A 24,665-nucleotide genomic window follows, 5' to 3' on the forward strand; every position below is an offset into this window, starting at 1 on the left:
TCTCCAATTGACGTTACTTCAACCACTTTTTGATATACCCATGCTACCCTTTTGGAAGTAATTAAGGTTTATGCATGCATAGAGTTTTGTTTGCTATTTCAATGATTTTCCCCTGTGGTTGATGACTATTTTATACTCTCTCTTGATAAACTACTGCAGAATTTGGAGCAGTGAACAACTTAAATAACCTTAGTATGTACTGAGATTGGCAAAGGGCGGATTTGGGGAAGGGAGGGGGGGTGTTGTTTTCATAGCCCGAAACACTGGGGGTTTTCTGGTAACCTTTATGGTCTTTCTGCATGAGGGGTGAGATTTGGGGTTTTCTTTTAGTTTTTTTTTTTTGAGGATGGAAAAGAAAACAGACCAACAAATCGCCTTTCTCTCATTTCTTAAAAAGCTCTAGGGGGAGTATGAGTACCATTGCCCCCCCCCCCGATCCGCCCTTGGGATAGACCCATTAAAACCCATGTAATGATACATTCAGTGCGAGAAAAAAATACTTCCTTTTAGTGTCCGAACTCGCTGAACGCGATACAGTCTCGATTCCAGTCTGCCGAACGAATTCAGTTAACCTCCCCGTCAACAACTGTAATGATCGCTATCAGCACCACGAGCGCCAAAACTCCAATCAAACAACCGATCAGAACTTGTTTCTGTAAGTAGAACACAGTTCGACGGATCGACAAACAGAAGAAAAGGAACATAAACAGACGGTGAGGGGAAGATGGAAGGAGGACAGTTGACAGAGAGGGAGATATTTAGAAATATGATTAGTAATGGAAGTGGTTAGTAGGCCTATTTTGTTAAAATAAAAAGAGAGCCCAAAACGTGTAACGTCGCAAAAAATTAATGTGACACCCATGGCAAGTAATCAGTCGGGCCCGGCCAGGGTGTGCATTGCCAAGAGGCAATTTTCCTCTTTTCTTCGGTAATTACTGGCAATTACTAAAAATTGGTGGTTACTTTTCTTTATGACGGGCTATATAATGTTCGACAACGCCTCTATTCGTCCCCAAGAACTTTGGTCTCGCCCACGGCAGCAAAATAGCGGGCCAAGAACACGGGATTTCAAAGAAACGCCACAAACATTACGCTTTGAGGCTTACACGAGGATGTTTTTTATTTTAATTTGGGTGAGGGCAAAATCAATAGTTTGTTGATTTCCAAGGCTGTGTCTGAAACCGGCTTCCAGGGGCTACAGCGTTGTCTGTCAGTGAGTGAACATTTCTCAACCCATGACGCTCTAGACATGCACAGCCTGTAAAAATGGGGCACAAAATGTCTTTGATCCATTCACTTCGAACATTACAGGCCTCAAGCGGTTTTTTGATGTCTGAGACGACGAACGTGCGTGGTTCGAAGACGAAATTAATTTGTGTCCTTGAAAAACCTTAAATTCAACTTGGAGTGTCAACAGAGGGCGTTTGGATATAACTGGTCCATTAGTCGCATTATTGGTCCTCTTGTGCATAATTAACATTTAAGAAACTTGGGAAACTGTTTATTTGAAAACGAATACAGAAATTCGGTTTATGTACAAAGGTGTTTATCAAGTCAGATTCTGACACAGAGTGGAGGACGCAGAAGACAAAACACTGAACCTGGCTCAGAATGGCTTGACAGTGGGGTTCTCTCTACGTGTATATATTTATTATAGCACATCATCGTCGTCATTTTTTTATCAGCGAACACAAAAATTTCATGAACGATGAAGTCATTCCTATACGAGTACCTGTGATGTGTCGATTACGAATTAAGGAATAACCCCCCCCCCCAAAAAAAAAAAATCAGTTTCGACAACAATGGTAAAAAACACGGGAAGATAACAGTCATTAGCTGTCCTGCCAGGCATAAAATAATGCTCTCTCGTCTAAAATACTCTGGGCACAATAACCAAAATTCTTTGTTTTTGTTGCCTGACCTTCTAATAATTTACCTCACTTCGACAAACACAAAACGTTGGCGTAGTAAATTTAAACAACTGAAAAAAATTGGCTTGAAAGAATCAACTCAACTTCTTATTTCAACCCGTCTGTCGAAATCTGCAGGCCCACGTTAAGTTTTGGACCAACCACAACGGACATTGTTTAGCGTAAGAAGTTTGTCACAATGTGCAAGCCGTGTCCGAAACGGACTTGCAGAGCTACGGCTATGTCTGTCGTCAGTGGGTGCCAAGTATTTGGTGACAGACAAAAACCTAGCCCTCGTTCCAGATAAATTTACTAATGGGAAGTGGCTACAATTGACTACACACTGAATCAGTGGACGCTACAAGCACAGACGCCACGTCGTAGTTTTGTGCCCTATTTATACCCTAATATATAAAAATATGCATTACACAGGGAATTTCAATAGAGTTTGTCATTTTGTGCCATATTCATGTTTCAGAATTAATACCAAAGATATCGATACCTTTTCTACAAAGTAATAAATCGATTGAATGTGTACATCACATAATGTCAATGACTTCGAAAATAATGAAAGGAAAAATTAACTATGTAACAAAAGTAATTTAAAAGTCATTATTTACTATAATACAAATGAAATACATACATGTATCTTTGTATTTTACATATAATCTGTCAACATAATGATTGAAATTGTCTTGCCACGAGCTTGTGACATAATGGATAACAAAACAACTGATGCTAAAATAGTTACTATTGCTAAAAGATAAACAAACGTCAGCAAATGTCTGTTTGTTGGCTTTAGGTTACGTGAGCAATTTAAAGATACAACAGAGGCATCTAATTCTGGTGCCTGACAGTACTGAATCGCCAAATGTAGGGCAAATTACCGCACCCTAGGCACCTGTCTGAGTACACGTGATCACAAAACCAAGACTGCCGATACACGAAGAAAATGCCCACAGAAGTCATTAGCAAAATAACCATTTCCTAAACTTTGCATGGTGATTTTGCAAAGTGCTTGCTGGGCCTTTATATTCAAAAGACTTTGATTTAGTGTCACTTGTTTCTTTGCAAATTTGATCAGTAACAAACCAGGGCACCACCTAGAATATTAAACACAGGCCTAATACTAGCCAGCCTGTGGTGAAAACCTGGTAGACTTCTAGAAGTTCTAACAATCGAACCCTGGGTCAAACCAACAACGTGATAGATATCCAGGCAACAGATTTGCTCTTTGGGATTTTTATCTTCTACACTCCAAATCGCACCAGCACCAGATAACAGTTTCAGAGAGTTACATAAGTGACAGCTAGGTTACCATCTGTGTGCTCCCCACCTCGCATTAGTTGGGTGTTGTGGCACCGTGTAGCAATAATTGAACCTGTCCAAACAAAATAGGGCAACCCATCGGTCACGAGGCAGATGGTCCAAACAAGGTACATAAAAATAAGCCTTTTGCAAATTAAATTTAAATAAAATCTGGTACACTGGGTTATCTGATTACACAAAAACATAATTATTTGAATTCCCCAAAGTTCTATACCTCATGATTCGGGGCAAGCTTTTTCATAGCAACCACCATCTCTGGAATGGACTACATGTAGTTCCTTTGTGTCCTTCTTATCCACTGAAAATTATCGGTGCACACTGTCTTTTAAACTAAGCAACCAGTTAACCCAAATTACAAGGTAAAGCAACAGCGTCTTCAGTATGGAGAATTCAAATTGTTATATTCACATAAATTTAGAGAACTCAGTGTGCCAGATTTCATTCAAATTTAACACACAAAAGGCTTATTCCATCTTCATTTTTTCTTTAAAAAAAGACCAAATTTCACAGCCACAAGAGGACTGGCCAAACTAAATTTCACTAACAAGTTTCAAATATTCAAATTATCATTTATATCAACAAAATCACCAAAAACCTATTGGTAAAAAAAATATTTATGTACAGTTACACATTGTGAACAGGTAAATTTTGTGGCCAATTGCGCGTATGCACAAATTCGGCAGTTTCTTGTTTTTTTGACTCTGAGTTTGGGGGCTGGTTAAATGAAGTTAACACAAGCAACAACCACAAAGATGGTCAAAATCCATTTAAATACTGCAAGTTAAACAAAGAAAGAAATATTAAGCTGAAGTAAGTTGCAAAAGTTTCTAATGGAAAAAATTATGTTTATTTGTGAGACAAAACTACTCCGACAATTTAAAGTCAAATTAGCAGTGTAATTCAATTGCACTAGCAAAATTGACACTCACAAAAGCTTTTTGAGACATTTTACAAAACCACATTCCTACATGGACACGTAATTTCCCTACTGGGACTGACATCTTAGAAGAAAGAGGTTGACAGTGATCCGACACCAATAAAAATCTACCATACAAACTAAGCCACAAAAACACCAAATAGACACTGTGACAGGAAATGGCACTTCCACCTGATAACTTTTACAAGCACACTGCCTTAAAAAAGGGGACAGTAAATTTTGAACTGAATATGTACAAACTTGTATTGGCATTCCGTGGACGAACAGACATTTTCATGTGAATGTGCATAAACCTGTAATGGCTTGTACGGCAAAATGGGAATCTTCAATCTTGATATTCACCAACGTATAATGGTTTGCACAAGGCAAGAGCAACTTTCACCTTAATGTGCACAAACTTATACTGGTTTGCATAACAGAAATACAGGCAGTAATTATTAGCGGCTTGTGCACAGACCAGTTCCATCTTTTGCCTGAGAGGAGCATAACCTGTGCATTCACGTTCGGTGGAAGTGGTATTTTTCCTGCTGCGGGTGTACAAGCAGCTGTGCATAGAGGCCACGGGGCTCATGTGGCTTTCCAAATCCCGGCATAAGCTCCAGGCTTCAGTCTCATGAATTTGGCCCCCTGAAGTTGGGACCCTTGGGCAAAACACACAGCTACATTTCCTGTGACTGAGACGGTCAACTGCGTCACACGAGGCAAAAAATTTGGAGAATTTACATTTGGCCACAACAGTGTAAAAATTCCCGAGAGGAATTGTTGAGCTGGAGACGAAGCCCTCACAGAGACAATACCAAGATGTGGAAATAGCCATTCATGTATCGCCTATGAAATTACACTGGAATGTAAATGTATTATTTGACTTTACCTTGCAAATCTGAGGAATTATACCACTTAAACATTGACATAAACCTGAGCATGCACTACTAGTGGTGGCAAAACATGAGGAGGTAAATTCACAAATATTCCTCCATTGCTTTACAATTAACAAGAAACCTTTATTTCAACTAGTCATCCGGCTCATCCCACAGACAGCGTATGTTCTGTTTACAATTCAACTCTGTCAATTTAAAAAGCTGCTCTGATGAGCTGTCAGAGGATGCCTCTCAAGAGGTCTCATTTTACAAGTCCCTACAACCTTAAAACTACACAGGTATTATTATATTATATTACTGATGCTTGATGCAAAGCTTTGACGCCAAGTTTTCTGATCAACTGATTCTCAAATTGGTGCCATTATATGGGAAAAAGTCCTGACATGTCTGTCATTATATGTTGGCCACAGTCACACAAGTCACACCACTAGCAGCACACACTGTTAAAAGATAAAGTGTGGTGTAACATAATAGCCAGTTTCTTTTAAGTCAATAGAACAGTGGTAAACCACGTGCACAAATGACAGTTTCTGAAAGCAGTTGACAAGATCCTACTCGGGAAAAAACCGGGGCGAACACCCACGGTGTGATCAGAGGACCATACCAACACTTTTCACTGGTGTTATTTTAGTGTTATTTCAACACTCTTGGTGTTACTTTTAACAACTTCCAGTTCATTGTAACACATGAAGGCAAGTAAAGTAACAGCAGTGGTGTTAAAGGAACGGACATAGGTGTTGTCATCCGATAACACCAAAAAGTGCTGTTTTAACACCACAATTTCTGCAGTGTAAACAGAGTTTTTGCAAGATGTACACACTTGAGTGACTGACATTTTTGCAAACCCCTCAGGAAAAAAATGAGTCAGATGTCAAAAATTAAAAAAAATTTCAGTGGATTAATGATTTAAAATTTTCAACTGATATCCACCAAACTGCTGTCATTTCCATCTCTTTATGATTGAGTTATTGAAATATTGTGGGATTTTTGGCAGAAAATACGCTGTAAAACTTTCCAGTGAGTATTACCAATTAACCCAAGTTTTAAAGTTTTTTCCACTAACTTTATTCATTTGAACTTTATCAACTTCGTTATTTTCCGATGAATCACTTGGACTTCAAAATCACGATAGCTTCCATAATGTAACAGGAGAATCTTTGACAATGTATCAATGAATGGAAAAGCCAATCATGCAACTTGTGAATTTTTTACACGAGGGGTTTGCATGTCCAGCAATTTAAAAAAAAAATGGCATAGTAATTGAAATCTTGTACTGTTTTCTCTTCAGAATGCACCCTTTGTGTCTCAAACTTGATGCCTGTTTGTCTTTCCCAAGCTTGTCAACCAGTGATTACAGTCGAGAAAGAAACTGGGGGGGTGGAGAAAACGAGGACAAATCCCTACTCCATGGTGTGCGTGCGACTGACAGCATGCAAGGTCATTGGTGGGTGTCCAACGGACCCCTGAAGACGGGAGGGGTGAGGAGATTGACTGGTGCCCCAGTAGAACCGATGATCATGTAGGCGGTGTGCACCTTACCCAGAAAACAATGGCCCAGCCCCAAGAGGTCAGAGGCCAAGTTTATACATTTGGGACTATCGAAGCTACAAGAATTACTACCACAGCTATTAGAATGCCACAGCATATGAGAATGTATATCTTTTTCTGTAGACGGGAAAGACAAAAAAAAGCAAAGAGAGATATTTAAAACAATTAGAACAATGTGCGTGACATCAAGGTTGTGAATGGTGGGGGAGGGGGTAAACGGAAAAAGAGGGTGATAATGGGGGGGGGAATAAATCAGATGAAAAATTTCAATACGGTTAATTCACAAAAGTGTGCCTCCAAGAGTTTGCAATGTGTTGACCAATCACAGTGCTTGAAATCTGTCCACCTGATACGCATTTGGACAGGGTCGACAGATTTTGCACACTGTGATTGGTCAACGTGTTGCAAACTCTTGGAGGCGCACTATTGTGAATGGCCCATTTCAATCTATATGATGACATAAACTGTGCTGAAAGGAACATTTGAATGAGTGTTCCCAAATGGAGTGAAATGGCCTGCAACATGGCATAACTGCAACTGAATCATCATTATTTTCATAAATGTCTATAAAATATTTCCCACTTAAAAAATGTCTCATTTTTCGTGTGATTCATTATATCACGTACAATGTACAAAGAACATTGGGTAGAATATACAAATCACACGTTGCCTGAAATGAACCGAGAACTGAAAACTAACTGATCAAGGGGTTTTACCTGCAACTTGGTGACAAAAATATCAATAGATAAAAATATGAATGCATTTAAGCCCTTGAAGGTGAGCCAACAATTTTGCAGAATTGATTGTCTTCACAAATAATTTAATCTTTGCAAATCGTTTCTCTCGTAATCTCTAAATACCATCTACTTCACGGTAGAGGATTAATTCAACATTTGAATGGAGCAGTTCATGAATAATTTCTGTCCATTTTGGATTCAAACAACCACCACTGCCACCAAACCAGTGCTGAGAATCGGAAATATAGAAACAGATATCACTTCAGTGCATATGCTAATTCCCACATAAATGTAATGCACCATTGAAACAAGTCTACTTCCATTAGCAGAAATTTGCCAAAAGTGCTCCTTTTGTATGAGGTGAAAACTGAAGAATTGACAGCTTTTTTTGTCGGGGCAGGGAAGGGGGCGCATGCCTAAATGCCCTTCAAGTTGGGGTTCTGTCAGCATGGAGGAATAAGAACACATTCCTCCATGCTGTCAGTGTACGGTGATGGATTTTTATGCAAAGGGCTCCCAACTGCGTCAGCTGTATATATTTTTATGGTATAGCATGTGAATAGGGATGAGATTGGGAAAGGATGAGAAATCCTCAAAGCATACAGCAGAGGGCATGGTACAATGATGACAATTGAATATGAGGACATTTCACTGCTTTTAAAATCTATCAAGGCACATCCTAAGGTTTGCTTTTTTCCAAATGGCTGCAACAATGTGAATCTTTCATTTTTTTTTCTTTTTTGGAGAAGTGTGCCAGAAAGTAGCAAACACACAAGTGTTTTCAACTTTAAAACTCCAGAATTGGAGTAAAAAATCAAGAAATTAAAGACAAACCCTCAGAAATCGTGTTCCTGATAACATAAAACAATAGACAGATGATAACAAAGTTACGGGACAACATGTGCAGGAAGTCCATTCATTTTGAAGATGTACTGCATTGTGAACCCCTCCTCCTAACACGAACAAAATCAAATGAAAACAAGATCATTGAGAATAAAATGAGTGATAGATTACCGGGAAAAAAAATCTGGAGGGAATTAAAAATCAAATTAAAAAGAGCAGGACACCTGCTGGCTGAGAAGGGTGGCATGCAATGTGACAAACTGAAAAATCCCTCTGCCAAATTCCAGCTTTGAGAAATTAAAAAAAATTGCTATGAACGTGTGATGTTTCCCGACAGATGAAAGGTGTAATCTAAACATGTTTGGGTGTTACGAGGTTCAAATGCTCCTGTACATAAAAAGATAATACATGTACTTTTACAGGAATATTTCAATATGGATGACTAAAATTTTCAACATTTCAGTTGTTGGTGACTTGCAACTTTAGAGGTAAATCAAATCATTTATCATTACATGTAGGCCAACATGCATTCACATCTGACACAGAACACTTGTCTGTAATGTTTGCGATAACAAGCATTTCAGTTATCTTCATTGGCTGTGGAAACTTTTTGACATTTGTGACTGAACTGACACATTATATAAAAAAACCAATCTATTATGAGAAATTATAACTTGTGACCTTGTTTTAACAGATTTACCAAACACATGTTCAAAAAAGGGGGGTTTTATCACCGATGACACCAAATCAAAGTTACAGTAAAGCAAGTTGATTACACAAAAGAAAAGTTCTTGACAATATTTCGTAGTATTACTTGTATAGTAGGTACAGCATTTGGTGCAAAGTTGGTGTGGAAAAATACAATAGACACATCTATCTCTGAAACAGTTAATGCCCAAACAAAACTCAAGCACATGTACAATGTTTGTCAATGGTCTGTTGACTAAAATATGCTTGTTGCTGCAACAGGACCAAATATTTTCCCTTTAAGAGGGTAAACTTTTGCCAACATAAACATGTTTTTGTGGGAAATGACGCAAATATCATGGCATAATTCACACTTGGAGCAAATGAAGGGACAAGAGATTAATTTGACGTGTGCTGCTTGTTTGTGACTTAGGCATCTCATTTCAAGGCCCAGAAGACCTCACACGTAAATGGTGAGGCTGCAGAATTCTTAATTGTTGAGAAATCGCTATTTAAAGACAGTGACTGGAAAAAAATGAAACCATGCAATGAGCCTGAGTGGGAGGACTAATTTCTGATTGAGAAAAATGAGAGGATGAATAAAAAAAAGGCAAAAAATGGCTAATGCGTGCTATCAGAAGTTTACTTTGTCGCCTCGATCAAGTTAGAGTGGTAACTAAGATAATGATGAGGATTCCAACCAGGACAGCAATGCAAATGCCGATGACAATCATTTTCTGCAGCAGCAAAATAGAAATGGAAAGTTGGGGGAAGGGGCAAAAGAAGGGTACAATATCAATTGCAAAGACACATTATCGCAAACACAAACAAGCCAAACAAATTACGTGTATGATGAAACTAATCGATTTCTTTTCAAAAAGGGCGGCAGGCCCTTCTTGCGTGGCGTCCAGTCAACATAGTGAGCTGTGCGTGGTAGCTTAGCATGTGCCGCAGGCTGCACACGGGCAGATACGGACTGCCTTTTGTGATTTTCTCCCTGGTTGTCATGTGTTCATAGTACTAACCGCTTTTCCAAAAGAAATAACATGATTATTAAACATGTAACACTCTTTGACAACCTTTCTGACTTTCTCCTCTTGATTTCAATTTAAAAAGGTACATTCAAACAAATTTTGAGAGATTTTGGCAACTGTGCGGCTAGACATGTACATGACATGCATGTACATGTTTAATTGGAAACTTCAGACTTCACAATAAATTTTGATGCCCTGCATCTAGGCTTGACATATCTGACATCCATACTTTGTTTTTCTGACATTTCAAAAGTTTGAGAAATCATGGGTATTGAAATAATGTTTAGAGCAATAAGCTTTTATTCATTTCTTTATTTTTAGTGGGAGGACCTCATACATCTAACTGTAAGTTTAAGCATGGTTGAGCAGAAGTTTCCCTTTGTGCTCAAAATTTTCCAATAATTCCCAACGTTCATTCATAATTGGGATTGACTGGAACAGTACTGGTAGTTAATTTAATAAAATCTACGAATATGTTTATAAATTCTGTTAAACTTACAAAGAAATTGAAACAAAACACTTGATGCTCATGCATCAGCAATGCTAGATGTACATGTAGGCCCTAGCAGTGTAATGTATGTCAGTGCACTAAGGAAATTGAAAATTGCTGAATATTCTACGTTAACATTAATTTTGTTTTGCTTTAAATACTAGAGCAAAGGAAAATGACTTAAAAGACAGATCACTTTTGAGGAGGCAATAACACTGTCAGAAGAAATTTGAAAAATAGAACTTTGCAACACCTGCCTATCACGAGATTGGTCAATTCAAAATCAATGTGAACATATTTGTAAAACATAGTGAAAATAAAGAACTTAGTTATTTTTAAATCTGTAATGTGCAATTACGAGCGAAATGCTCAGGAAATGCTCTAGAATGCACCCGAAAGCATCTGAAGTTCAACCCTATGCCACCGCTTCGCAAATTTGTCATTGTGCAAACACAAAAATTCCCCACACCTCTGAAAATTCCTGGGGAGAACCCTGCTGACATGTAAACGGAAGTCTGCAATGTGAGAGAAATCAAAATGATGGTAGAGATTTCAGGACAATCCGAGTCGGAGGATGCTGGCTGCCTCGGAAGGAACTGGCGGCAGCTAGGTAAAGTACATGCACCTATGGGGAGCCACTAATTCACAGCTGAAGTCCCTTCCCGCAGGCATATGTGCTGCCTTCAGCCACAGCCGAAACGTTTGGATGTAGCTTCGCCACTCTGACCGAAGCCACAGTAATGGCATGGTACCCATTGCTGTGTTGACAGTAGAAAACATATTGAGGACAACATACACGTATATAGAAAACTTTGTGATTAACTTAGCTTAATGCAATGGAAATCTAAGCAATACATCACAAAGTGATGCACAGACCTTAACTAACAAGAGGCAAAAGAAACTAAAATATTTTGTCTGCCGAAATCAGATCAAATAATATAGCCGACAGCATCTGGGTAGAGTACTTAATATTTTATTTCAGAGAAATATGGTTCCACTGAATATTCTACAATGCCTTGGGAACAAGCAGGGCAAATTTGCTGATAGCTTCAGACTACTCTCTACATGTACAAGAAGATTTAAATAAGACATCGTTAACGACTTCGTCTATTTCTTTTTTTCTCCTGCTAGGCTACAGTGAAGTACATGAATACTCCAATATACAAACAGTATACAACATTTGAACACTGATAAAACATGTATGTATTTATATTTTGACAAAAGAAAAACAGTATTTTTATAATGGTTCGCGACCACAGATGGGAATAAATGGATGCCAAATAGGATAAATGTGGAATGTATTTTTTACAGCGATGTGAACAACAAATAAAAGAAAGGTCAGTTTGGCTCAGCTTCGGTTTTCAATTCTAAAACTCTGATTTCATGTAGAAGACCAGAGTTTTAGAGTTTATCATTAAACCTTTATTTGATTTTCCTGATAAAATAAATTCTTCCCTCTTTTTATTGGGGGAGGGGATTAAGAGAGAGAATCACAGAATCAAACAGCCCCCTCTATTGGCTAAAATGACTTGACTGTTTCCAAACAAGACTGAAGAATTCCAGAAACTTTCGCAAAACATTCCCGCAGGAGAGTGTGTCTCTTTGGTAACAAACTAAAAAGAAAAAGGAAACTTTGTAATTTCATGCACTCACTACACTGTAAGACAAAAAATGGAAACAACTGCTGGAACTTTGTTCTTTAAAAATGACAGGTTTTTACAAAAACTCTGAACCCCTATCTCAATCGAGCTTACGCTGTACCAGGTTCAACTACTGCTAAAACTTCCAAAACGTAAACGGCACTGACACCTTACATGTAAAAAGGTTGAATATATATATATAAATATCAATGATTACATACTGTAAGTTGTATTGACAATAAATGCTTATAATATGTACAAATTCTTTTTAATCTTCAATCGCTCTTCATGCAACCATATTAAGAATAAAACGTGCCTCTAGCACACACACAAAAAGTAATGGCAAATTAGGATTGGACTGATACCAGTCTTCTGTCCTTTTTTTTGGGTCTTTTCCCTGCTTTAACTTTCATGAAACATCTGCCAGCAAGTTTTTTCACTACAGCCATGCATAATCTGAGGGCAGATTTTGAGGAAGGCGTGTCCTTGACCCACCCCCAGCAACTGTCGTTGGCTTTATATTGCACGCTCGTATCTGATGGAACTAAACATGCCCTTTTTTTCCCAAACTAAGACATTGTATTTTCTCACAAAATGTTATCCGGAATGGTTTTAGAGTACTCGGTACCCAAAGATTTCTGACACTGTGACGGCTTTGTACCGTTCACTTTAAACAGGTGTGCGTATTTATCAGTTTACACAGTGGCATGGGAAGATTACCCCATCCTCTTCTGTATGATATGGGCCACTTCGGTATTTCACAAAGCTAAGGTCTATCGGGAATAAAGCGCTCACATGAGTCAGCATGGGGCTGTGCTGAGAGGACAGACTCGCCCGCATGCAGCTGTTCCTGAATAGTCTCATATTAAGCATGTGCTGATGGGAGTAAAAAAACTGGCTCAGTCCTGACTCCAATTTCACAGTGTACGACTTACAAGATATGGGTAATTCCAGATATTAGGGGTCCGTTTTTTTTCCTGTGCCCCTGTCACATCTACATGTAACATAGGATTTTTTCAGTTCAGAACAGACTTTCTAATTTCCAAGAGTGATGAATTCATGGAAATTTACCTACCAAGCTACCAAATACTAATAGTTAGAAATCAATGCTGGTGATATTTCCCTGTCAAATAACAAAGGTCATATGTAACAGGGACACAAAAATGTCCCACTTTTGTAACCCTAATTTCTGGAATTACCCATATGCAAATAGCTCTCCCACGATGCAGCAACGTGTGCTTGAGGAATGTGTGTCACAGTTTGGTTGAGATGTTTTTTGGATCAAACTTACTCCTACGTGTAGCCTTGAGGTCGAATAGGGTTCGGTGAGCAATACTCATGCTGACGTGATGGGTTGATCTGTGTCAACGATCAAGCTCTGCGAGATCAGCAGATTTTATTCCATGCTTTGTCAAAAATTCTGTGAGCAGCCATCAGCCTTTTCTAATTTGCGGATGTGGAAGATTGTTTTGTTTTCTTTTGTTTTTTAAGGAAAGTAAAGTTGGAGATTTACAACAGGATCTGCCAATCACACAGCACGATCAGGTAATCATGCAGATTGTCAAATCACGCTCCACGCTAACAGTGAACTTTGCCCTTTGGAACCAGTTGGTTAACTTCCCGCACCTAAGGGAGCCAACATTGATTATCCATCCCAGAAGGAAAAATGTAAGATGGAAAAGGCCCATGCTCAGTTGTGTGTACTAGCCCAAAGTGATTGGTCAAAGATTGCTATGAAACGTGTATGCAGATGTGCTACATGTAAACTATCACTGTAGGCAACATCCACAAAAAAACATGCGTTCGTGTGCTGTTTTTTTAAACCTGCACGAAAATAGCGAGAATGGCAGTTGGCAGGTGATGGTAAATGGACAAACAAGACAAATAAGGATTCAGCTCTCAACTGTGAATATGCATGAGGAACAGCAATAACATGTACTCTGCGTGTATGCACTCTGAAGGCACACTTCTAAATGTGTTTCGGTTGTACAAACTGACAGGGTTTTGGCAGCTTTGTGTCCTTGCTGGTACCTGACACTTTAGGACATTTCCATTGGTTGTACTAAATCTAGAAGCAAAGAAGATGTGCCTTACTGCAGCAGACAAGTCCTTGCCGATGGTGGGTGCATCTCAAGAGTCAGTGAGGAGTATGAGATTTGCAGATTCGGCGCTTTCGGGGATTTCTTTGCAAGAATGATGTGACCATAAAAAGCCCAATTTCTGTGGTTAGCATAGCCATGACACTGGGTTCCACTGTCATGAGGCACTCGAGAATGTTCTCAATGGACATCAGCTAGTTCAACAGAGGGCCAGTGGACAGATGTACTCTAGTCCATCACAAAGAGTAATCACACATCACGCCCAGTTTGCCTACAGGTACATGTCTAGCTAGTCATGCCACAAGTGAAGTCAGGTGTTTTGGGAACGAACGACAACAAAAGGAGGCCTTCACCATGGTTCATGTGAACTGGTCACATGATTTGGCATCAGATGAATTGTGACTGTCTTGCAGTGACGAGATCGCAACACCCACTGCGCATCTGGCTGTTGATGATTTGATTCGTCATCGATTTGATTAGCGATCAAAAGTTTTGTGACCAGAGAAACAAAGATCAGCCTAGTAATTCTTATGAGGCCAAATACAAATTTTTTCCATTCATAAAAAGAAGGCCCAACCTACAAGTACTTTGTTCCATATCAATGAGGCGATGGGGTAAACACGGGGGGCAGCATCGATACACACATCTCAACATCTTCACGCCAGAACAAAACTTTTCTAATAAGAAATCCCAAACAATCAAATTCTTCATTTAAACGCGACACTGATGCTCACTTTGAGGGGAGACAAAAACTTCCCCACTTGCATAAATGATAACAAACCTGGGGTTTCTCTACGTGGAAATACAAATCAGCTACTGAGTAAAATTTACACTGTATTTTCACTTTTGATTACAAAGATGGAATATACACTTTCCATGTGTAAATGTAGGTTACACAGTAACAAACACGTAGTGTTTGTGAATTCTACAACTTTTCACCTCAAAATGTTCGTTTTTTTTATAATTCACTCATATTTCAATCACTGAAAACTATTTTCTACATGCGTGTATGACACATCCTTACAAAACTCAGGCCAACTGATAAATCATAAATGATTCTCTCATATATCTGAGAATCAAACACTGAAAATTATGCAGATATATATATATTTAGGTAAAAATGTCCAAAGCAACTCCACGATAAAAAACCTAAAAATAATCTCACAGCGCATCCAGTACTTAAGCAAAAAACTGGAGCAGGATCTCTTCTGAGATGGATGAAAGAATCGACAAGGAAAAAAAAGTGACAAATCAGTAACCTCACACACGCTTAGAAGGATATCCGATGAATATACATGTATGTAGAACTATTTCTTCATAAATACAATTTAAGCATCTGTAGAATATTCTACTTTGTAATTCTAAATAGTTTTACGACTTTATTTCTCTGAATTACAAGCAGCCTTTTATGTTTCCTTTGATACCTCTGCCTCATTTTGTAGGGCATGTCGGTTTGACTCCCACAAACTTGGCAATATACATGTATATGCACATCCAGACGTATTTATACTTGAGAAAGAGTCACCAGTCTGTACCCACAGAAAAGGTACCGGACAGTTCGCTACATTGACACGCCAGGCGGGGCTTCAGAATCCAAATCTGGATGACCTTACACAGTTTAGCCAACTCAGGAGTTGATGATACAGTTGGTTGTGGGTCACAGTTTTCCCAGCAAAGTCCTACTTCTAGAATGACGATCCTGCCAAAAATTCAAGACCATGGAGGCATCCTGCAAACGTCCGTGCAGTGGACACAGTGGAGCGAAACAGATCCTTACATTCTAATCCACATGAACATATTCAACCCCCCCTTTCCTTCCCCCCAAAAAAGCAAAACAGCCCCACCAACCCTTCCCTTTGGTCTTCACATTTCCTAATGGTATCATATACTAGTCTACATGTATTTAGAAAGTCAAGTGGAAACTGATATTACGGTAAGTTTCATAAAGAGAGTCTCATTTTACAGAATAGCTACAAGTAGTCATGTGATAGTTACTTTCTTTCCCATTTTGCTTGTTAAATATTCCTGACCTCAAATTTTGCTAGCTTAAGTTTTCCTGTTTTCTTTGTCTTTGCTTCATGTTTTACATTGTACCTTCAAAATCTCAACCAGTGCCACCATTTTCCACAAACTTTTCTACAGACGTTACGGCAACCACCCCCACTGGGGAAGGAATGGAATGATGGTCTAGTCCCCCCCCCATGCCATACCGACCCGCACAGTAACAGGTACAGTGTCCAGCTGATTCGGAAATGGTGCAGGTGCCACTTGGTCCCACAAGATGGAAAGAGAGGAGGTGGTCAGATGGAGAAGTGCGCCCTCATGTGGTGGGAAGCAGTATCACGACGGAGCAACCGACGAGATAATGACAATGACTATGATCGTCAGCAGGACCCCACAGCACACCATGATACAGATCTTTTTCTGTAGGGTTTTCATTCAGGCAGACCAGGGAGGAGGCAGCAAGCACAAGAGCAAGGGAGAATGGAGCACAGGAGCAGGTTGGGAGTGACATTTTGGTGGGGCAGGGTATGGTCCAACAGGGAAGAAGGGTGGGCGAGGACAGGAGCATGAGGTACAATGGAGGCAAGGTATGGAAGAGTAAAAGGGGTGGTGAAGCACGGGTGGGGTTGGCGATGTATTGGATATGGCAAGGAATGGGGTGTGGCAGAGGGTGGGAATGTTTCAGGGAGGGCAGGGAGTGGGCATTGGGGAACAGACAGAAACAGTTGTTCAAAACAAAAAACGGAGTGGCGTGCCAACAAGCGGTTGAAGAGGGCGTGGCAAGGTATGGCGGACATTTTACGCAGAATAGCGGTGCAGCAAGGATTGTAACAGCAGCAATGTCACGGCAAATCATCACAACACAAAATGGAGGTGAAGTTAACCAAAATAAAAGCCAAAATGTCAAACCAAAATGCCGAGAAGAAGTTTGCACACACAAGGAGGCGGAGCAATGGGTGTGAGAGAAGATGGAAAAAAAAAAGAAAAGAAAAGAAAAACACCCGTTAGAGCCACCCTGGTTTGAATGAGATGTGAAAATGCAGGCAAAAGCAGTGTTTTGGTGAATGCAAGCCACGAGTGTATTGAAGGCCGACTCAATCATGGCAGAATTTCAATATCAAGAATTAATGATGGAATTTCTGTCCACAGCCCTTTGAGGTCACCGTTTGGCAGGGTGTTCATAAGCAAAAAAAGCATTACAATACAGGTGATTCACAATACAGTGAGGTTAAGAGGGGAGGGCCATTGTTCACAGTTCCTTTTGGGAAATGGCCAAATTCTATGCGTGGGGAACTTGAATTGTTTCCACTGTTTATTCGTCAGGGGAGAAGACTTGTAAGTTTAGTTTGAGTGGCAGTTTGTATTAACGATTTCTTCTTTCCATTGCATGGAATGGCCCAACCTATCAAATATTTCCCCAAGTGTCTTCTGGCATATGCTCAAATGCAATGAGCGGCAAGGCGGCCATGTTTCAGTCGATGCTAAACTTGAAACCTGGCCTCTCTGTGGCAACCTCTTGGTGGCGCTTGGTATTATGAATTGCTTCTAATCTATCAGCCTGCCAAATAAGCACACGATGGTGCTGAACACCATGGCAACTCTTCAAGTGATTGAATCAAAACGCACTTTGTCTTCAAGAGCTTGCAACTTGAAACTGGGATTGGCAGATCCACTTAGTGCAATTGGATTACAAATGTCGAATTAAATGAAAGCGGATGGAAGCCCTCCTATATTGTCATTACCAGCATCAATACACTCTCTGGCCTGCATCTCCAAACAGAATCATCGGCAATCAATAATCGTAATTAACGCTTCTGGAGAACTGCTGGTATTAATGAATGGACCCTTTTGCTCTCTACGGCCAGCAATGCAGGTCACTCAAAACGAGTCGCTTCGTCTGTGCAGCTAACACTACTAACGGGACCCTCAACCTTCCCTTCACAAGCAGGGCCCAATTTCATGGCATCGCTTAACAGCCAGCAGAAAAGTCGTGCTTGCTATAGCATAAAATTTTGCTAACCGTGAAAAGTATTCTGTGGCGGTGCTTGGCATGGTCATCCTTACACATGGGCGCTCAGAGATTCATAGCAAAGAGCAAAGCGAATCCTAGCAAATTGTTTCCTCTGCGGTAAGAGTGCCTTCTGCCCTGCTTACTCTCTGTTAGCACAAAATCATTTGCTCATAGCAGTGCCATGAAATTGGGCCCTAGTTTTAAAGCCCTATATTGCTCTCTCTGATGACGCAATGAATACATGTCAGTGCCCAGGAGGAGAGAGGCAAAGTGGCCAGTGAGGAGATGGGTCAAGAATTGCTATCATCTTTAACCAAATGCCAATTTTTTCCCTTAAGAAAAGCTGGTTCATACTCAATGTGAGCTACTGCTATTAAACTTTATCAGGAAGAAATTGCGGCAAAAAATTATGCCACAAGGTTCAACTGTCTTCCACTTTTGCAAACTCGCCGTACAAATACTTGTCACACTGTCACAAATTTTTTGGCCTTTTCTCACAGAGAATGAACCAACCTTTAAACTTAGGAAAATGGACAGGAAGAAAGTCAAGCAAGCACATAAAGCAATGACAAATTACCATGGTGCTGTGGAAATGATCATGGAATGATTAGCAATAATTAACGAAATCAAGGATTGCTATTCGTGGATATGAAGAGCTTTTCCTTCCCATTTTTAAAAACATTTCACAGAGAATACAGTTAGTTTTTGATTAGAATGAGTCAATGAATGATTTCTTTTATTGTTAAATATGCTGCTGAACTGTTTGTTTCCAGCACAGTGCAAAATACGCATTGAAGCAGTCGGGAAATATTTGAAAGGAAAAATTCTGCGGGGAGTAGGGGTTTCTGGAACCTCCTTTAAAATGGAAAAGAATCATTGTTAATAAATATGTTAATATAAAGATGTCCACGAATAAGCATCAAATGCATAATCAGTACAGTGGGTCAGTTGATCACAGCATATGTATGAATACGGAAACAGCGCACAGGTACATTGTGACCACTTCACCACTCTCCACACAGAAAACCTCTCCACAAAAAAATACATCATCATATAATACCAAATTCACACACAAATGTCTATATCATGAGAACAGCGTTTCCCATTTACTGGAAACCTTCATTCTGCATTCTTTCACTGTCACTGGAAAGCTTGAAATGTGTTTTTTTCCCCTGGATTATTCCAGTTGAGATTTGTGGGCTAGGTTAAAGACATTGCAAAAGTTTTCATTTCGTTGGCTGCACCAGCAAGTGGCACAGGTAGGGTGCATGTTTCCATGCACAACAAATACGACACTGTGTGGTTCAACTAATGATTAGCAGGCAAGAAAAGAAGTTTACATTGTGGAGAGTTTTCCTGTGCTTATGAGACTATTGCACTCACAGACAAGCCACAGACAAGCAAAATCAAAACAGTAAAATGAAACACCAAACAGCAGTACATGTACATGTATGATGCAAAAATGGCATGCAAAAACAGAAAAAGACATCAATGATGTGACACCCAGACAACTGTTTCCTGTGTGTCTGGCATGGAAATTAGTGTCTTTCGTGTGACGATTGTGTATTTTGGTCATTGTCAACTGAGTAGCTGAGATTTAAGAGAACTGCCTAGAAATACAACTAAACTTCTTGGATTAAAAACCCTGAAATCAAGGTCTCACTGGTGAAAAAAAACACTATGCAAATACAGTAGCTATATGACCAGTAACAAAGACGAGTGCCCTTCCATTGCAGCATGAGCTAATCACACCATGTTTGGTTCAACCTCATACCCAGGGCAGAATTCTCAATCGTCCGCAGCTGAACTCGGGGCCAATCTTCTTGGATTCCAAGATGGAAGATGCATGATATTCCTAGTTGATAATGTCGGATGCAAGTACAGGAAGCCCTTCCTTCGGGTTAGCGTCTCATTGACGCATCATCAAAGAGACAACAGCCACGCCCATTTCAGATGACCTTCAGGTCCTTTCCACAATGTCAATGTCCCTATCCCTGTCAGTAAACTCTGTATTGCACTGTTATCTTACACATGTACATGACCCCCAAAATAAACTTTGTTTGTTGTCAAATGTCAATATGCATGAATGCATTTCCTAATTTGACTTGCATAGTCAAACCAAACTCAACTACATGTATGAAATAAAGTATCAGTTTACTACAGTTATGTACAACTATTAAAACAGAGATAGAAGGAAGCGAGGACTAATGTGTTTTGGGGGAAGACTGGGGAAAGTCTAAGATTGCATAGATGTGTGCTAATCTGTCAACTACTACTGCATGTTCATGTAGAAGCCATTACTGGGGTGACATTACGCTCGCAAAAGGTCAAACATGAAGTACCCGCTCAAGGTTAGTACTCCAAAAGTGCGCTTTTACAACTTTCGTACATATTACTCCGATTTGAAGTGCCGTGTTGTATGCACACTTTGCACAGGAAGGGCATGATTTTAGGGTATTTTAGGGTTGAGGATTCTAATTTTGTTGGCAGGATATCGGGATTAGTTTTTCACAATGCACAAAAAAGCCTCAGATTTTTCGTCATTAGAATCAGAACTCAACCTAAACTGTCTGTCTTTTTAGTTGAAAAAGGACACACTGTCTGTATACATGTAATTGCAAAAATCTGCAATTACTCTGAAAGGCAGATGTTGGTATTTTGTTTTCAACACAAATGTGCACAAGAGGTCACTACCAACACACACAATGTAAATATTACAGATTCACCAGACAAAATCAAAAGAAATCTACATGTACAAAATAAAATCACTTTTTCGATCCACAATGCTGATACCACAGTGCTTATTACAGCAAAACATCGACACAGATATTAAAGCAAAAATAGCAGTCTAATAAAAGAAATTGTATGTTCACTGTTGATGAGTATGTCTTGTATCTAGGAGACACGGTTACAAAATCACAGCACTATTATGCCGTGGCATGGGCGGGATAAGCAGAAAAGGATATGACAGTGTTATGTGATGCGTTTGGTAACGTGTATAAAGTATCCTTTGGTAAATTCCACACTGCACTGGGTGAAACTTTTTACTCCAAGATTGTGAAGTCATTTTTTCTATTTGAAATTCGCAATTCTATGTGAGTGGAATTGGTATTGAAACAAAGGGGTAGTCATTTGGCGACACTACTGAAGACATTTACTCGCTTAGCGAAACTGAGCTTACAGAAGCCACATCCCAACACACATTCACACCAACTTTTTTACTGAGAAAAATGCTTACCAATTCAACATCGTTGCAAGGTTACCAGTTCTCCAAAATTTGGCTACCATGTATTTTACACTCATCCAATGCAAAATGCGATACCTACCCACGGCGGTCTGGCACCCAAAGTACTTACACTGTGATGAATGACTATTAGTAAAAATGAGAGTAGTCTGATTGCTTACCCGCCTAGCTTTGCTTTGATACTTGACAGCTTTCTTGGTGTCCATCTTGGCTGTTTCTACGTAGTCCACTGATTGCTCTACGTTGTACTCAATCCTGTCAATCATTTCTCCCTAAGGAAACCAGACAATTTAGAACTTAAACCTGAAGCATAATTTTTCCCTTCACTGAAGCTGTACTTGAGCCAAATTCCAAACTCCAAAGCAGCCAACTGCTTAACATGTTTTCAAAAAACCCCAGAATGTCTGAAATGCATGCAAAAGAATTCCAAAAGCTCATTTACACAGACTGGAGGTAACAGACTTCCGCGCAATGATAACATATCAAAGTCGGTGGTTTTGTCTGGGTTTGTTCAAGCCCAGGGAAGATAAACTGTAACCACTACTTTCAGAGGCCTGAGCGAGTTGAAAAAGATACTGCATGAAGATCTTCATTCTGGCCAATCAGCGGTGTCGTTAGGTATGATGTCACAGTCTGACAGGTATGGTCGAGCACTTTCTTGTTATGTCTTCAATTCTTCCTATGGGATGCCATTGTTACTGTAGAGAGTCTTTAACATGGGTTTCCAGGTGTAATTGTGTATGACTGTGCAACTTGGTGCAACATACGATTTTCCACAACCGATTTCTGTTACTGTTCGCGACCATATGTGGGTCCTATGCCCCTTACAGTTGTGTTCTGGATCCTTGAAATCTTACCAATGGACACAGGCAAAGCAATGCCACCAGCTCGATTTGAACCCCGAGTTTGGGGCATTTTGGAATCCTGAGACTGAAGCACAAGACAGTCCTACCCTGTGCTCACCTTGACTAACCGAGTCGCACACGTACATCACTGGCTAGTAGAGTTACCTTACACAGACAAAAAGCGACAAAGCGCCAAGAGTGTTTACCTGACTTTCTACCAACATGGCCATGTCCATGAACATGTCGTGCAACTCTCGGATGCTGTTCTCCAACTTGATGATGTCGTTGTGTCGGGCTTCAATATCGCGCAGCGTCTGTTTAGCCTGCTGCGTGTCCATGATGATCTGGGAAGAGATTAACGGACAGAACGACCGGCTGAAAGAAATTTGCCGTGATCTGGAGGCATCCAGCGTTACTAAAACGCTTCATACACAGGGTACTTTTACTTAGTAGCAATATCCGATCCTGATTTCTGGAAGCTTCTTACTCACTCAATAATTTCAGTCAGTTTTGACACTTTTTCAAAGCACGTCAGATTTTCAGGCAGCATTATTTGAGAAGTTTGACTGTTCAATTGCATCATTGGCTAAAAATAGAAAATAGAATTTTGGGGGAGCGAAGGGGCGGTCAGCTTACACCAGATGTAAATATCGCAGGGTTCCCGCTCTCCAACATGTCTTCCAGCTCTTCGTCTGTAGTGGACTTTCCAGCTGCAGAGAAAAAGAAAAACAAAGTGCCATGGTTTATAGTGATAAAACTTGTTTGAGAACGTGCAGGGGTAGTTCTAGCACGAGTGGTGTGGAGCTACCACATTTCTGGACATGTCTTGCAGGTGGCTGACTGCGTGCGGGTGCTGAAAGTGAGCGGTTTGCAGCTGCAAAAACTGAGCACCAGACTTGGACTTCAAAAGGATACAGGCCATACGCACTTGTGGCTTGAGACTAAACTTACTAAAGTACATATGTTTATTCAATCCGGACATCCCGTCGATCACAGATCTAGGGGTTTCGGGAGTGTGACCTGAAACCAGACTCAGAATATTTTGAGACTTCAGGTCGAAGCAAAAGCCTCAGTAATTGTGTATCTACACTGTTGTGCGTATGGAGGTTTGTGACTCACAGGCTCAAGCCTGGACTCAAAATGAGTGTTTTAAGACTTGAGGTCAAACCAAACTCCTTAGCATTTGTGGATCTGGGGTTTAGGAATCAAACACCCCCATCAGCAAAAAATTTTTTAAAAAAAGGAAACAATTGTGTGAGTATGCATGTTAACCCCCTCCCCTCGAAATGCTTTGATGGGGACTCTACTAGTACGGCCAGCAGGACCGAGGTCAAAATTTTCACAAAGGATGGAACACACGAACTCCACTGATACAATGTACATGTACATCAATCCCACGATCCCTAGAACTCTGTAGCCTCTGCCCATACAAGCTACAAAAATTGCATGGTTCCTGCAAAAAAAGCTAGATTTCTTTGACCTGTGCACAAACATTTAGAACTACAAAAATTGCCATAAAAAACATGCCAGAAGGAAAACAATAACAAAGTTAAAAATCTAACTCTAAAATACTTGAAAGATATAAATATTGAGGATTGACACCACAGTACATGTACACCATTGGTAAGAATTCTCTATAAAGCAAGTAAATATTTCTTATGCTTGGATATCTTCCCCCCCTCCTTTTTATTCTTTCGATCTAAAGGTTCTTCAACAGTATTCATGCCTGTCTACATAACACAATGTTTCTGTACCACAATCCAAAACTATGCATGCACTGTAATGTGCTTAATAACTCAAGTCATTACTTAAACATGTGGCACTTTTATTCGCTACACTCCTCAGTAATACTTATTCATTTACTATTAGAGATACATTCCATCTCATAAACTTTCTGTGCAGAAAAACATTAACAAATATTTACTTACAAAAATCAATATTATTCTGAAATATCATTTTTCATTTCCTTTCTCCTCAATTTGGATTATTCAAAATCTTGTGGCAAGATCCTAGGAACAAGACTGGAAGCTTTACATGCAGGTATCTGCAAGTGGAATTTCTTTAAAATATGACTCTGTGGCATTGACATTCACTTTCCAAACTTCAAATCTGCTCAAACTTGGAAAAAAAAGGGTTTTCTATCCACACTTACTAATAGTATACATGTACTACTGCCATGGCCAAGTGGATAATATTCCAAAAACTTTGTCTAAAAACCTGAGAAACTGCTGAGAAAAATCATTTTCCTGAGCACTGTACAGAAGAGGAACATGTTGGTGTCTGAAAGCAAATGTGTGGTTAGCTACATGTAGAGCTCAGCTGGAACCCTGCACGTACATGTACGAATGTGCTAAAGTATCCAAGGAATTGTGAAACCGAACGAGAAATTCCAGGTGATTTTCATTTACCAATGGTGTACCGTGTCCAGA

General features: G+C 39.8%; 1 protein-coding gene across 4 annotated transcripts in view; it reads right to left on the reverse strand.

The window, feature by feature from the left end:
* Window positions 1–509: 509 nt before the first annotated feature.
* Window positions 510–24,665, reverse strand: part of LOC147795618 (syntaxin-like) — a 53,671-nt gene continuing 29,515 nt past the window's right edge. The window contains exons 7-10 of one of the 4 annotated variants that reach the window (XM_087131505.1): window positions 22,873–22,946; window positions 22,443–22,580; window positions 21,553–21,663; window positions 510–653 (exon numbers count right to left, since the gene is read on the reverse strand). In XM_087131505.1, the coding sequence (XP_086987631.1) occupies window positions 564–653; window positions 21,553–21,663; window positions 22,443–22,580; window positions 22,873–22,946 (413 nt within the window). In that variant the 3' untranslated portion in view covers window positions 510–563. The other 3 variants (XM_087131506.1, XM_087131508.1, XM_087131507.1) reach the window with 3 other exon arrangements.

Source organism: Acanthaster planci, unplaced genomic scaffold (genome assembly GCF_054643075.1).
Source record: "Acanthaster planci isolate LZ-2023a unplaced genomic scaffold, COTS_SCS Contig1, whole genome shotgun sequence".
Taxonomy (NCBI): domain Eukaryota; kingdom Metazoa; phylum Echinodermata; class Asteroidea; order Valvatida; family Acanthasteridae; genus Acanthaster; species Acanthaster planci.